The sequence below is a fragment of the Empidonax traillii genome, unplaced genomic scaffold, assembly GCF_003031625.1.
Source record: "Empidonax traillii isolate 1590-97213 ecotype Southwest subspecies unplaced genomic scaffold, ASM303162v1 scaffold1113:size223165, whole genome shotgun sequence".
NCBI lineage: Eukaryota > Metazoa > Chordata > Aves > Passeriformes > Tyrannidae > Empidonax > Empidonax traillii.
This window is the reverse complement of record NW_020956306.1, coordinates 73,161-85,775: the sequence shown is the minus strand read 5'-3', so window position 1 is coordinate 85,775 and position 12,615 is coordinate 73,161. Positions and strand designations below refer to the sequence as shown.

The 12,615-nt window shown below is 47.1% G+C and overlaps 1 protein-coding gene across 1 annotated transcript in view; it reads left to right on the top strand.

Annotated features, from left to right (window-relative positions):
• The first annotated feature begins 6,740 nt into the window (after nucleotides 1-6,740).
• The window catches only part of LOC114068699 (transitional endoplasmic reticulum ATPase-like), a 35,584-nt gene continuing 29,709 nt past the window's right edge, over nucleotides 6,741-12,615 (top strand). Inside the window, exons 1-3 of the mRNA XM_027905036.1 lie at nucleotides 6,741-6,807; nucleotides 9,967-10,078; nucleotides 11,610-11,782. Of these exons, the coding sequence (XP_027760837.1) occupies nucleotides 6,791-6,807; nucleotides 9,967-10,078; nucleotides 11,610-11,782 (302 nt within the window). The 5' untranslated portion in view covers nucleotides 6,741-6,790. The remainder of the gene's footprint in view (nucleotides 6,808-9,966; nucleotides 10,079-11,609; nucleotides 11,783-12,615) is intronic.

The window sequence follows — 12,615 nt, the reverse complement described above, 5'->3', positions numbered from 1 at the left end:
GGTCCGTCCGTCCGCCCACCCCCCCCGCTCCTGCCCGGCCTGACCCGGCCCGGCTCGACTTGGGGATCTCCCCCCTCTCTGAACGGGGCCATCCACCCGCCCCCCCACGACGATCTGGGGAACCCCCAGGACCGTCCGGCCCCCTCCCAGCCCCCTCCCTGCACCGCCCGGCCCGACCCGGCGCGGCCCCGTCCCGCGGCCCGGCCCCGCATGGCCACCGGCCATTCGCCAACCGCTCCGCCGCTCCGCCCACAGCTCTATAATTCCTTAAATTTAAACCACTGACAAATTCTGAGGCTAAGATTGTATCCAGCTGCACCCAGGCTCCTTTCTGAGAAGGAGTTTAGAAAGCAAGGGAGTCCTTTCTGCACCTCATGACTCAACGGCAGGGCTTCTTAAACTTTGTCTTAAGCCACAACAGTAAGGTGCAAACATGTTGGAGGTGCCCACTGCCCTAGGTACTTGCTCATACTATCCCACACACCCCACCACTCTGAACTATCCAGCCTTGGGGCAGATCTCTGAGTGATGTTCTTAATTAACTGTCTGACCTTAAACAGGACTTGAAACATATGCAACAACATTCTGGCTCCTAGCAAAAGGACAAGGTTGGTTTCAAGGGTATTCAAAGCATATTCAAAATCTTTAAAATTCTCAAATGCTACTGTAATCAGCCTGGAGGAGAAGGAAGGAAAGAAGGAGGGAAGAAAGATGTAGGAAGGTATCTTCCCCATAGGTTGGCTCTCTGAGGAGAAAAGGCCAAAGGTGTGATTATTAATCATTCCCAGTAGATGACTCCCAAAGCACAGAGGTACCTGCAATACTGAATACATACACCAGATTGGTGTCTTGACCAGCAACTCTACCATATCATAAGCCAATACTACAAAGTACCCCACAATGATAGTCTTAGCCCAGGCCCCAAGGACAATAAAAATCACCCCACAGAACACATACTGCAAGTAAGGCATTACCACTATTACAGAACACAACCCTTAAGACAAAACTCAACAATTGTGAGAGCAAATAAATCCACATTGTAACCTGCAACTATTAAACCAGAACAATGAATGTTTATAACAATCTTGTTTTAACATGCTCTGGTCAGATCTGTTGTTATCTCAACCCTTCAGGTCTCACATTGGGCACCAAAAAGGACTGTCATGGTTTAAGCCCAGATGGTAACTAGACACCACACAGCCTGTGAAGTAAGAAAACACGCAGGTACCCCCAAAATGCCAGGCAGTGGAAGGATTGTAGGAAAATTTATTTCCAAAGTTGAGAACACTAGATTTAAAGAACATTAACGACATTTCAAACACTGGGCCTGGGGAAAGATATGCCCCCTGTTCTTCTCAGGGCTTTTATCATCCCCAGCCCCGCTCTGTGGGGGCCTTTACACGTGTCTGCAAGGACTTATCTTTTTTCATACCAGGGAGAGTTTCTCTGGAATGCAGGAAGTGAAAACATCTAAAACTGTTTCTGGGAAAGATGCCTCTTCCAGGCAGGAAAGTCTTCCTAAGCAAAACAAGCCCTGATCTCCTTGCAATAAATCTTTCAGAAGGGTCTTCTACCCTTACATAGCCGCTCGCTCACTCACCCCCACCTCTTCCTCACCCCACTGGAACAGGGATGAGAATCAAAAGTAAAACTTTTAGGTTGACATAAGAGCAGTTTTATAATTGAAACAAAGTAAAATAATAATAATAGTAAATTTTAAAAAGAGAGATAAACCCCAAGAAAAACAAATTATGCACAATACCATTACTCATCACCCGCTGACCAATGCCAAACCCTGTCCCCGAACCTAGATCAGCCCGCCTCCCTAATACCTCTCCCAGTTTATATACTGAGCATGATGTTCTATGGTGTGGAATATCCCTTTGGCCAGTTTGGGTGAGATGTCCCAGCTGTGCTCCCTCCCAGCTTCTTGTGCAGCTCCTCACTGGCAGAACATGAGACACTAGAAAGCCCTTGACTCAGAGTAAGCACTGCTCAGCAACAACCAAAACATCAGTGTGCTACCAGCATTATTCTCATACTGAATCCAAAACACAGCACTGTACCAGTTACTGAGAAGAAATGAACTCTATCCCAGCCAAGACCAGGACACCTGTGTCTCAAACTGTATGGACAATTTAGCTCAGCAACTGCTAGCTTGCTCCAGTGTGTGTGAAGAGCTTTGCCCCATGTCTGCTCTGAGAGATGATGGGGTGTAGCTCTGCAGGACTCCCCAGGGCACAAAAGAGTTGACATCAAGCCAAAGCCTGGTTCTGTGATGGCAAATGGGAGGACAGAAGTTGGGAGCAGAGCTGGAGTCTCTGCAGAGAGCATAGAGAGTGAACTTCCTTGTCAGACCATGGCAAAGGAATGCTGCAGTTCTTAATGCTGCAATACTCCCTTCTCTTTCAGGTCTTTCCCTTTGAACCCGGTGTCCTGTCTGGGTGAGTCAAGGCAGGCAGGCAGCCAAAACAACCACAAAACCACAGCTGAAATGCAAAGACTAAATTTATTTCATTACCTTGCTAACCAGATGATCCTGAAGCAACACCCAGGCAGAGGCACACAAGCAGGAATGTGGGCACTGTTAGGCTCAGTCCATGCTAGCGAGTGGCAGGCCTGCACCAATTTATCAAGGGCCCGCACACTCATAGTTTACCACTATGCTGTGATCTCTCTTGTGCTTTTTATGATCTCTGAGCTTTGATCTTCTCTCTCCCAAAACAGGGAGCTCAAGCATGTCCGTGAGAGTGCTCCAAGTTTCTCCAAACACCTACGCTATCTCTACAGATATTCTACTTCTCAAAACAGTCAGAGGATAAACAGCAGTAGGCATAATATATGGGGTTTCCCACACTGTTCTTCTCCAGGCCTTGGCATTCCCATCTGCAAGGTCACTTGAGCAAATCTACCATCCTCCTCCCCATTCTTCTGCTTTTAACCCTTTGCTCCCAACAGTGTCTGAAGCAGATGACCTTCCCACAAAGTGAGTCTCTTGCCAGAAGCATACAGGATTACTTTGGGACTACAAGCCAGGACCCCTCAAGCTAACCCAGTCAGTGTCCCCATCCATGTCTGGTAGTAAATGCTCTGTGGGGGTGGCTGTACCAATGGAAAAAGACCAATCGGCAGCACAGAGGGAAACTCATCTGGGCTGCTGAATTGTGGCAAGACATCGCTGCCCGGGTAGAGAAGTTGGCTGTAAAAGTCAACCATGTAGATGCACACATACCCAAGAGTTGGGCTACTGAAGAACATCACAACAACGGACAGGTGGATCGGGCTGCCAAGATTAAAGTGTGTCAGATGGATCTGTACTAGCAACACGAGGGAGAGTTATTTCTGGCTCAATGGGCCCATGATGCCTCAGGTCATCAGGCAAGAGATACAATATACAGATGGGCTTGTGATCGAGGGGTGGACTTAACCATGGACACTGTCTCCCAGGTTAACCATAACTGTGAAACACATGCTGCAATCAAGCAGGCCAAGCGGGTAAAGACCCTGTGGTATGGAGGGCGATAGTCAAAATATAAATATGGGGAGGCCCAGAAGATTGATTACATCACACTCCTGCAAACCCACCAAGATAAGTGCTATGTGCTTACAATGGTAGAAACAACCACTGGATTGCTGGAGATGTACCCTGTGCCTCACGCCACTGCTCGGAACACCATCTTGGGCCTTGAAAACAAGTTCTGTGGCAGCATGGCACCCCAGAATGAATTGAGTCAGACAACAGGACTCATTTCAAAAAAAGCATCATAGACACCTGGGCCAGAGTGTATACTAGTGGGTATATCATATTTCCTATCATGCACCAGCCTCTGGGAAAAAGAAATAATACAATGGACTGTTAAAAACCACATTGAAAGCAGTGGGTTGTGGGACCTTCAAACATTGGAATTTACATTTAGCGAAGGCCACCTGGGTAGTTAACACTAGAGACTCTACCAATCAAGCTGGGCCTGCCCAATCAAAACCTCCATGTACTGTAGAAAGGGATAAAGTCCCTGTGCTGCATATGAGGAATGTGTTAGGGAAGACAGTTTGGATTAGTCCTGCCTCAAGCAAAGGCAAACACCTCCATGGGATTGTTTTTGCTCAGGGGCCTGGTGCATTTGGTGGGTAATGCAGAGGGACAGGGAACCACAATGTGTACTTCCAGGGGATTTGATTTTTGGGTGAGAACAGTCTGTAATGTTGAATTGTATGATACTGGTTGCTGAATGACACTGCCACTCTATGTCATAACTGCCATGGACAATGAGTATGGACTGCTCCAGATACACCAGTCATGAGCTCCTGATGCAGCTTGCAACCAGCCAACAGCACACCAGCCCTCCTGCCCTGGAAGACATCTAGGATGGATAGAATCTATAGTCATGGATTAAATGAACTCAACAGACATCTTGGATGGATGGCCATTGACTATGGAAATGATACCTGTGCTTGTGTGTGTATATATATATGTGTGTATAATTAGAAGGTGTAGGACCTGAGCATGATGTAGATAGTATAGAATAAGGGGTAGATAACATCCTGGTTCTGGCCAGTGACTTGCGGAAACAAACCCCAAAACTTGCAAAGAGTATTGAAGCAGGTATGTTTATTCACAGCGCCGGGTGCATGGGGGATAATTCCTCCAATCATGCACACCCATTGCCTTTGTTCAGCAATTTTTATTCAGTATAATGTTACATATGCATTAGCTGTGTCAGCAAATTCCAGAAAAGTGGGAGGGGAAATCATTAACATACACCACTCCTATAACTCCGCCTTGGAACGCCCCCTTGGGCTTTTCTTTCGGAGGTCTTTGGGGGTCTTTTGGATGAAGTAAGAAGTCTTCCTCAGCTTGAACGTTTTACCTTTGCTAAGAATTGCTGAGTTGGCACTGTCCAATTAACTCAAAACTGGTATCTTCTTCAGGAGCTTCTCTTTATCAACTTTCAAGGTCTCTTTCCCATGAGCTTCAAAGCCCCTTATCTAAACTCTAAGGTTTTCTGTTCCTTCTAAAGCCTTCATTATAAAATTAACTATATCCTGTCTGTGAGTCAGTATAAGCAAGCAAGGCCCTATCCTAATTCTATCTAAAAATTAGCTAGTAAGCAACTAAGGCTACAATTTTGTATTATTGCTTTATATTTTGATCACCTTTTATCACCAGGACAGGGTTAATTTTTGCAGTATCGGAGAGGGAGGTTATTCTATACCACCTCACATCATTGCCAGGGGCAGGGGAAAGGGACTCTCTCGCTTTCAAGGAAAAGGGGTCCCTCCTGGTTGAGAAAACATGGAGGATAGAATTGTTTCTTATACCATTTTTTAAAAATATTTTTGCTGTTACCATTCATTTTCTTATCTCATTGCTATTTCCAGTAAATTGTTCTTATCTCAACCTGTGATCTTCACCTTTTGTGCCTCCAATTCTCAACTCCATCCCCCTGCAGTGGGAAGGGGGAGCAAGAAACCGGCATGTGGTTTGGGAGAGTCGGTAGGGACACTGAACTGGGGAGTACCATTTCTAAACCACAACAAATGCCTTGCTTAGGGAAGTTAAATTCAGTAGAGACAGACTCCTCAGGGCTGGGAGAGCCCTACAGCTGCTCTTCTTCAGTCCCACCTTACTGCCTGGGCTTTAAGAAAAGGAGGGTGGAACAGAAGAGGCAGGGATTAAGTATTAGCTGGCTCCTTGGAAAAGAGCACCAGGTCATTAAATTATTCATAAGCATCTAGGAGAAAACAAGTAAATGCCACCCAGGTGGGGATGTGAGTGCCCTAAAAGACCGAGAAGTGGTTGTGGAGGGGTGGCTGGTGGTGGAAGAGCTGCGGGATGGTTGTTTCAGGTGGTTCAAGGAGAACTAGAGCTTCAAACCCCGGATGGGGCAGGGTCTGCGCTGGAATGACTGGCTGGGAACATGATGGGTCCTGCTGTGGGGCCTGGTGGGGCAGTCTAGTCCTGCCTAAAAATCAATCAGGGAAAAGAAAAACCTAAAAAAAAAAAAATTCCGGGAAAGGAGTCCTGCAGGTACCTTTGGGTGGAGAGGAAGGGCTGGAGTACCCCCCCGGCACCACCCTTTTACTAGGGGGAAATCAAGCCTCTGGAGCATGTCCCCCCAAAGCCTCGCCGAGGCCGCTAAGAGACCGCCTCTGACGAGGCCAAACCCGCCTCGCTGCCCGCGCCCACTCGTGCGGTTCCGTTAGCTGAGCCCAGGCCTGCTCAGCGCACTCCAGCTGCTCTCCAAGCACCCGCCTCCCGCCCCTCCTGCTTGGCTGCAACCCTACTCGCGCATTTCCCTTTGCTCAGGCACTAGCCAATCACGAGGCGAGGATATCTCGGATAGCTTTCGTGGTGGGACTTTCCGCCTGGATTTTCGCGTTGGTGGATTTTTGCCATTGGCTGCTCGACCCGTCTTGCCCTGTAGAACAGCCACGGCAAGGAAGGAGCTGCTATTGGTTAACGGGTGTTACGCTTGGCTCGCGGTGATTGGGAAGAGATAGGAGAGGGGCGGGACAGAGGAGGGAAACCGTGCGTTCTTTTTTTTCCTCGTCCCCTCGCTTCTGCCTCTCCGATTGGCTGAGATGCTGGTCGAACGAAATTTCCGATTGGTCAGCGCACGCTGTTGTTAAGCAGATGAGGCAGGGCGAGGTGGAGTCTCTTTTTCCGGTTCTGAGGTTCAGTCAGTGTGAAGCTCCTTGTCGTACCACCGCGGCGAGTCTGTCTGAGACCTGTTGTCGACCACCCTGAGGAGCTGTCGCCGGCCGCCTCGCCTCTTTTCCTCTAAGCGCCATGGCCTCGGGATCCGAGTAAGTGTGGGCCGTCCGCCGGCAGGCCGCGGCATAGGCCTGGCTGGCGTTGGGCCCGGCTCGGCCTAGATCTCCTTACCTCGCCTCCGCGCGGCGCTGCCCAGGCTGGACGTCGGGCTCGATCCTCCCCCCGATCCCCCTGTGTCATTCAGGTTCTGAGGAGGTAGGGGTGGGGCCGGGAGGGGGATGAGCCGCTCTTCGCGTTCGCCCAGCCAGGCTCTTGTCCGCAGTGGGACCCTGGGCGCCGCCGCTTCCCGTTCCCCCCCACCTTCCTCCCGCTTGCCGGGCCTCTGCAGGAAGTGTCAAGTAATGGGGGGGGGGGGGGGGGGGGGGGGGGGGGGGGGGGGGGGGGGGGGGGGGGGGGGGGGGGGGGGGGGGGGGGGGGAGGAGGGAGGGAGGAGAGGGCTGGCCGTTGCCGTCTCGCCTGGGCTAGGCCTTAGCCAGGGAAGGCTTTGTCTTCCAGGCCTAAGAGTGCCGGGGCAAGCGACGGAGCGGCTGGCGAGGCGGGGAGAGGCATGTCCCTGTCTCCTCCCCGCAGGTCCGCAGCGGCCCTCGGGTCGGGGCTGGAAGAGAGGTGGTATTAGAAGAGGAAGATATGTTGTAGCGGGCTGGCCCCTGTGGCAGCTGAGGCAATCAACTATATTTTTGTCTCCAGTGTCTTGCCTCACTCTGTTTTTAATTCCAGGATGAGGGTCATATTTTGTTCTCCTCAAAAATCAGTCGAGTAATACTGGCCTCTCAGCTCCCAGGCCACGTGTGCAAGTCACTTCATAGTCCCTTGAGAGGAGTGAAAATAAAACCTAAAGCTAATTTCCAAATCCAGGAATACTTCAAGTGACTTGTTAGCTTTGCCAGAGGCTCTTTCAGTCCTTTTAGTGTCTGTGGTTTATCGTCTCCTTTTCTTTTGCAACTTCTGCAATTTAGACCCACTTGATCTTACTAAGTCAAAGTTGCAAAGTTGTTCTCACCACATAGGAATCCACAAAAGTTACTCTGCAACTGGAAAACAGTTACTTCTTAGTTACAATTTTTGGGTCTATGCTGTTGGCGGCCATCTTGTTGAACTGAGCTTTAGCAGAGTATAGCATTGCAAGATCTAATAGAGTGTTTCTGAATAGATTCTCGGTTTTGTGTGTATACCTGTCTAAAACAGTATTTGAGAACTTGGCATCTTTAGCATGGGTATGAACTCACTGCTTGGTTGTCCTGTGCTGTTCCAGTAAATGGCTGCAGTCATCAGATATTTCACTCATTTGCTTCAAGGGAACTTTTTTTTTTAATACTTTAGTACAGAAGGCATGACTGTTTTCACTTCTGTTACTAAAGCTGGAATAATTTTGAGTTGGTGACTTTTCATTGTACATTTACCATAGACTTAAAGGAACAGGTCAGTTCCCTACTTTATGTGGAGCTTTGAAGGTTGATAGTAATTTTCAGGAGAATCAGTAATCAGTAATTACTTTCTGATCTCGCTCTTCATACTGTCTATCACAATGCATAGCCTCTGGGCATTATCACATGCTGAACAAGGAGAGCTCTGACACAGAAAAGTGATGAAGTGATGTAATCGTAGAATCACAGAATGGTATGGGTTGGAAGGGACCTTAATGATCATCTCGTTCCAACCTCCCTGCCATGGGCAGGGATACCTTCCATTAGACCAGATTGCTCCAAGCCCCATCCAGCCTGGTCTTTTAACACTTCCAGGGCAGGAGGTTGGAACGAGATGATCTTTGAGGTCCCTTCCAACCCAAACCATTCTGTGAACCCCCAGGAGAGATGCAATGATAGCAAATGGTGATAATAATATTCTACATTGCTATTGGAAGATGGGTAGTGATTGTCTGTTAAAGTCGTTACTCTCGTCTGTAGGAGAAACAATATCACTCTTGTGTGTAGCTGTTGTAATTTCTTAACACCTTTGTTTCTTTGTCTGCAGAACTGTTAGGTCATATAATGAATTATCTGTCACACATCTTATGGTATAGTAGTCTAGAGCTGTAGTGACTCCTATGAAGGTATTATGGAAAGGTGCTTATATCCTGACAAAAAAGGAAACCCCGTTTTTCATGAGCACTTGAATATTTCTACTGGCTTGCTAGGTTTAACTAATAGGCTTTGACAGGCTAAACTCTTACAACTCTTCCTGTCAGGGGAGCTGCAGCATTGTCCTTTAATTCCCCTATTTATCTGGAATTTGACACCAAATGGACTTGAACTTTTGTTTCTGTTGCAGTGGTTACATGTCATTTCAGACGAGTCTGACAAATTCTTTTAGGCAAAACATCTTAGAGTCAGCAGCATCTCACTGACCACTTCTTTTTATAGATTGCTTCATAGCTATTTCCATTTGACTAGTAAAGTAGTTATATTTAGTGACAGAAAGCGTTCTGCTTTGAACTCCTGAAACTGGTACCTAGGAATAATATTATCTTTTCTCTTACTGTTGTAGTTTAAGCCCAGCTGGAGATGAAGTACCAAGCATCTACTCACTCAACCCTGCCCTTCTCTCCCCACCCCCACCCTGGTGGAATGGGGAGGAGAATCAAAGTAAAACTTGTAGGTTGAGATAAGAACAGTTTAATAATCAAAAATAAAATAAAATATTGTAATAATTATAAATGCTAATAATAATGATAATAAAAAGGGAAAAACAAGTGATGCACAATGCAATTGCTCACCACCTGCTGACTGATGCCAGACCCCCCTTCCTGAACCCAGATTGGCCCCCCCTTCTTGGTAACTCTCCCCAGTTTATATACTGGGCATGACTTTCTATGTTGTGGAATATCCCTTTGGCCAGTTTGGGTCACCTGTCCCAGATACACTCCCAGTTTCTTTTGTGTACCTCTTCACTGGTAGAGCATGAGACAAGAAAAAAAGTCCTTGACTTAGGATAAACATGACTTAGCAAAAAAACAAAATATCAGTGTGTTATCAACACCATTCTCATACTGAATCCAAAACACAGCACTGTAACAGCTACTGAGAAGAAATTAACTCTATCCCAGCTGAAATCAGGACACTTACAAACAAGTATAGTTTCTAAATGACAAGACAACAAAGAAACCTGTAGAAAATGGAGAATAAAACGGGTGGTGGGGGTGAAAGGGGGGAGTAATATCACTTGGACTCATTAACTTCTGTTTTCTTTGCTAGTTCTAAAGCAGATGACTTATCGACTGCTATTCTGAAGCAGAAGAACAGGCCCAATCGGTTAATTGTTGATGAAGCCATCAATGAAGACAACAGTGTTGTGTCACTGTCCCAGGTGCGTCACCTATAAAAGCAAAGCATTTAATCTGGTGATTTGCAATCTGTTGCTGTTGCTGTCTATTAACTTGAAATCTAACTTTGCAACATGAATCTAAGTATTTGTGTCAGAAGCTGCAGCAGTTACAAGTGAGGGGGGTGGGCTAAATAAATAATCATATATAATAACAAAGTAATGAATGATAAAGTACATTTTGATTCTAACCTTGAGGATTCAGTGGAGCTCATGCCCTTAGTCTGGCTTTAGGATTAGCTCTTGACTACTGTAGTGGAAACCCCTGTCTTTGTAGATCTAGTATATTGCTTTAAAGATGAAATTCTCCAAAGTCAAGTAACTTTCCTTCAAATACTTGAATTCATAGAATCATTAAGGTTTAAAAAGACCTCCAAGATCATAGAGTCCAACGTTTGACCAAACCACCACCATGTCAACTAAACCATAGCACTAAGTGTCATGTCCAGGGATGGTGACTCCACCACTTCCCTGGGCTGTCTGTTCCAATGTTTAACAAACCTTTCTGTGAAGAAATTCTTCCTGATGTCCAACCTGAACCTCCCCTGGTGCATCTCGAGGCCATTTCCTCTTGTCCTGTCACTAGTTGCCTGGGAGAAGAGACCAACCCCCACCTGGCTACAACCTCCTTTCAGATAGTTGTAGAGAGCGATAAAGTCTCCCCTGAGCATCCTCTTCTCCAGGCTAAACAACCCCAGCTCCCTCAGCCACTCCTCACATGACTTGCTCTCTAGACCTGTCACCAGCTTTGTTGCCTTTCTCTGGACAAACTTCAGCACCTCAGTGTCCTTCTTGTGAGGGGCCCAAAACTGGACATAGCACTTGAGGTGTGGCCTCACCAGTGCTGAGTACAGGGGAACAATCACTGCCCTGGTCCTGCTGGCCACACTTTCTGATACAAACCAGGATGCCATTGGCTTTCTTGGCCACCTGGGCACACTGCTGGCTCATGTTTAGCTGCTGTTGACCAGCACCCCTAGGTCCTTTTCCACTGGGCAGCTTTCCAGCCACTCTTCTCCAAACCTGTGGCATTGCATAGGGTTGTTGTGACCCAAGGGCAGAACCTGGCACTTGGCCACCTCATATAATTGCCCTTGGCCCATCAATTCAGCCTGTCCAGATCCCTCTGCAGAGCCTTCCTACCCTGGACCTGATTCCCTGGTTGTCCTGCATGTGCTATGTGACCACACTCAAGATGATCTGTTCCATAACCTTCCCTGGCATTGAGGTCAGGCTGCCAGGCCTGTAGTTCCCCACATCCTGCTTCTGACCCTTCTTGTAGATGAGCATCCCATTGGCTAACCTCCAGTCCTTTAGGACCTCCCCGGTTAACCAGGATTTCTGATAAATGATGGAGCACAGCTTGATGAGCTCTTCCACCAGCTCCATTAGTACCCTTGGGTGGAGCCCATCTGGCCCCATAGACCTGTGAGGGTCTAAGTGGCTCAGCAGGTCACTAACTGCTTCCTCCAATTGTTTCGTCAAAAGCTTGTTCTAATGCTGTTATTGTTTACAGGCAAAAATGGATGAATTGCAGCTGTTCAGAGGAGACACTGTCCTGCTAAAAGGGAAGAAGAGGAGAGAAGCAGTCTGCATTGTTCTGTCAGATGATACGTGCTCAGATGAGAAGATTCGCATGAATAGGGTTGTTCGCAATAACTTGAGAGTGCGCCTAGGTGATGTGATCAGGTGAGGACTAGTTTGCCAACTGTTGTGTATCCCTGGGTTGCCTAAATAATTTGTGCGCTGACTTTGATTTGATTAGGTCTGTAGCAGAGACAGGGTCTGCAGGAAGTATTCTTGCATCTTCCAGAGGAGATCACAGAAATGTTTTCAAGCGTGTGTCTTACATCAGGGATCTCAGTTTATTTTTGCATGTGTTTCTGGCTGTATGCATATTCAGATTAATACTAAAAATTATGCTAAAAATTCTTGAAGTCTCTTCAGGACCTTCACAAGCCCGGATCCTGTTGTTACATTAAATAGCTCAATTTACCCCACTGTTGTCATAGTATTCTTCCCAAATATACATTGTCAGGTGAATTCACCATTTTTTTCCCATCTAAATTTTTAGTGTCCACAAAGTTAACTGTGAAAAGTAGTAAGCAACATTGTAATTGATCTTAGAGTATGGTTAGTTCAAGCACTGAGCTGCCCTGTAAGAAACGGAAGTTAAAACTTGAAGCAGTCATAGAATCATAGAATCATAGAATAGATTGGGTTGGAAAAGACCTCCAAGATCATCAAGTCCAACCCCTGATCCAACTCCAATTACTATATCATGGCACTAAGGGCCACATCCAATCTCTGCTTAAAAACCTCCAGGGATGGTAAATCCACCACCTCTCTGGGTAGGCTGTTCCAATGCTTGATTACCCTCTCTGTAAAGAATTTCTTCCTAACATCTAACCTAAACCTCCCCTGGCAGAGTTTGAGCCCATGTCCCCTTGTCCTGTTGTTGGTTGCCTGGGAGAAGAGACCAACCCCCACCTGGCTATAACCTCCCTTCAGGTAGTTGAAGA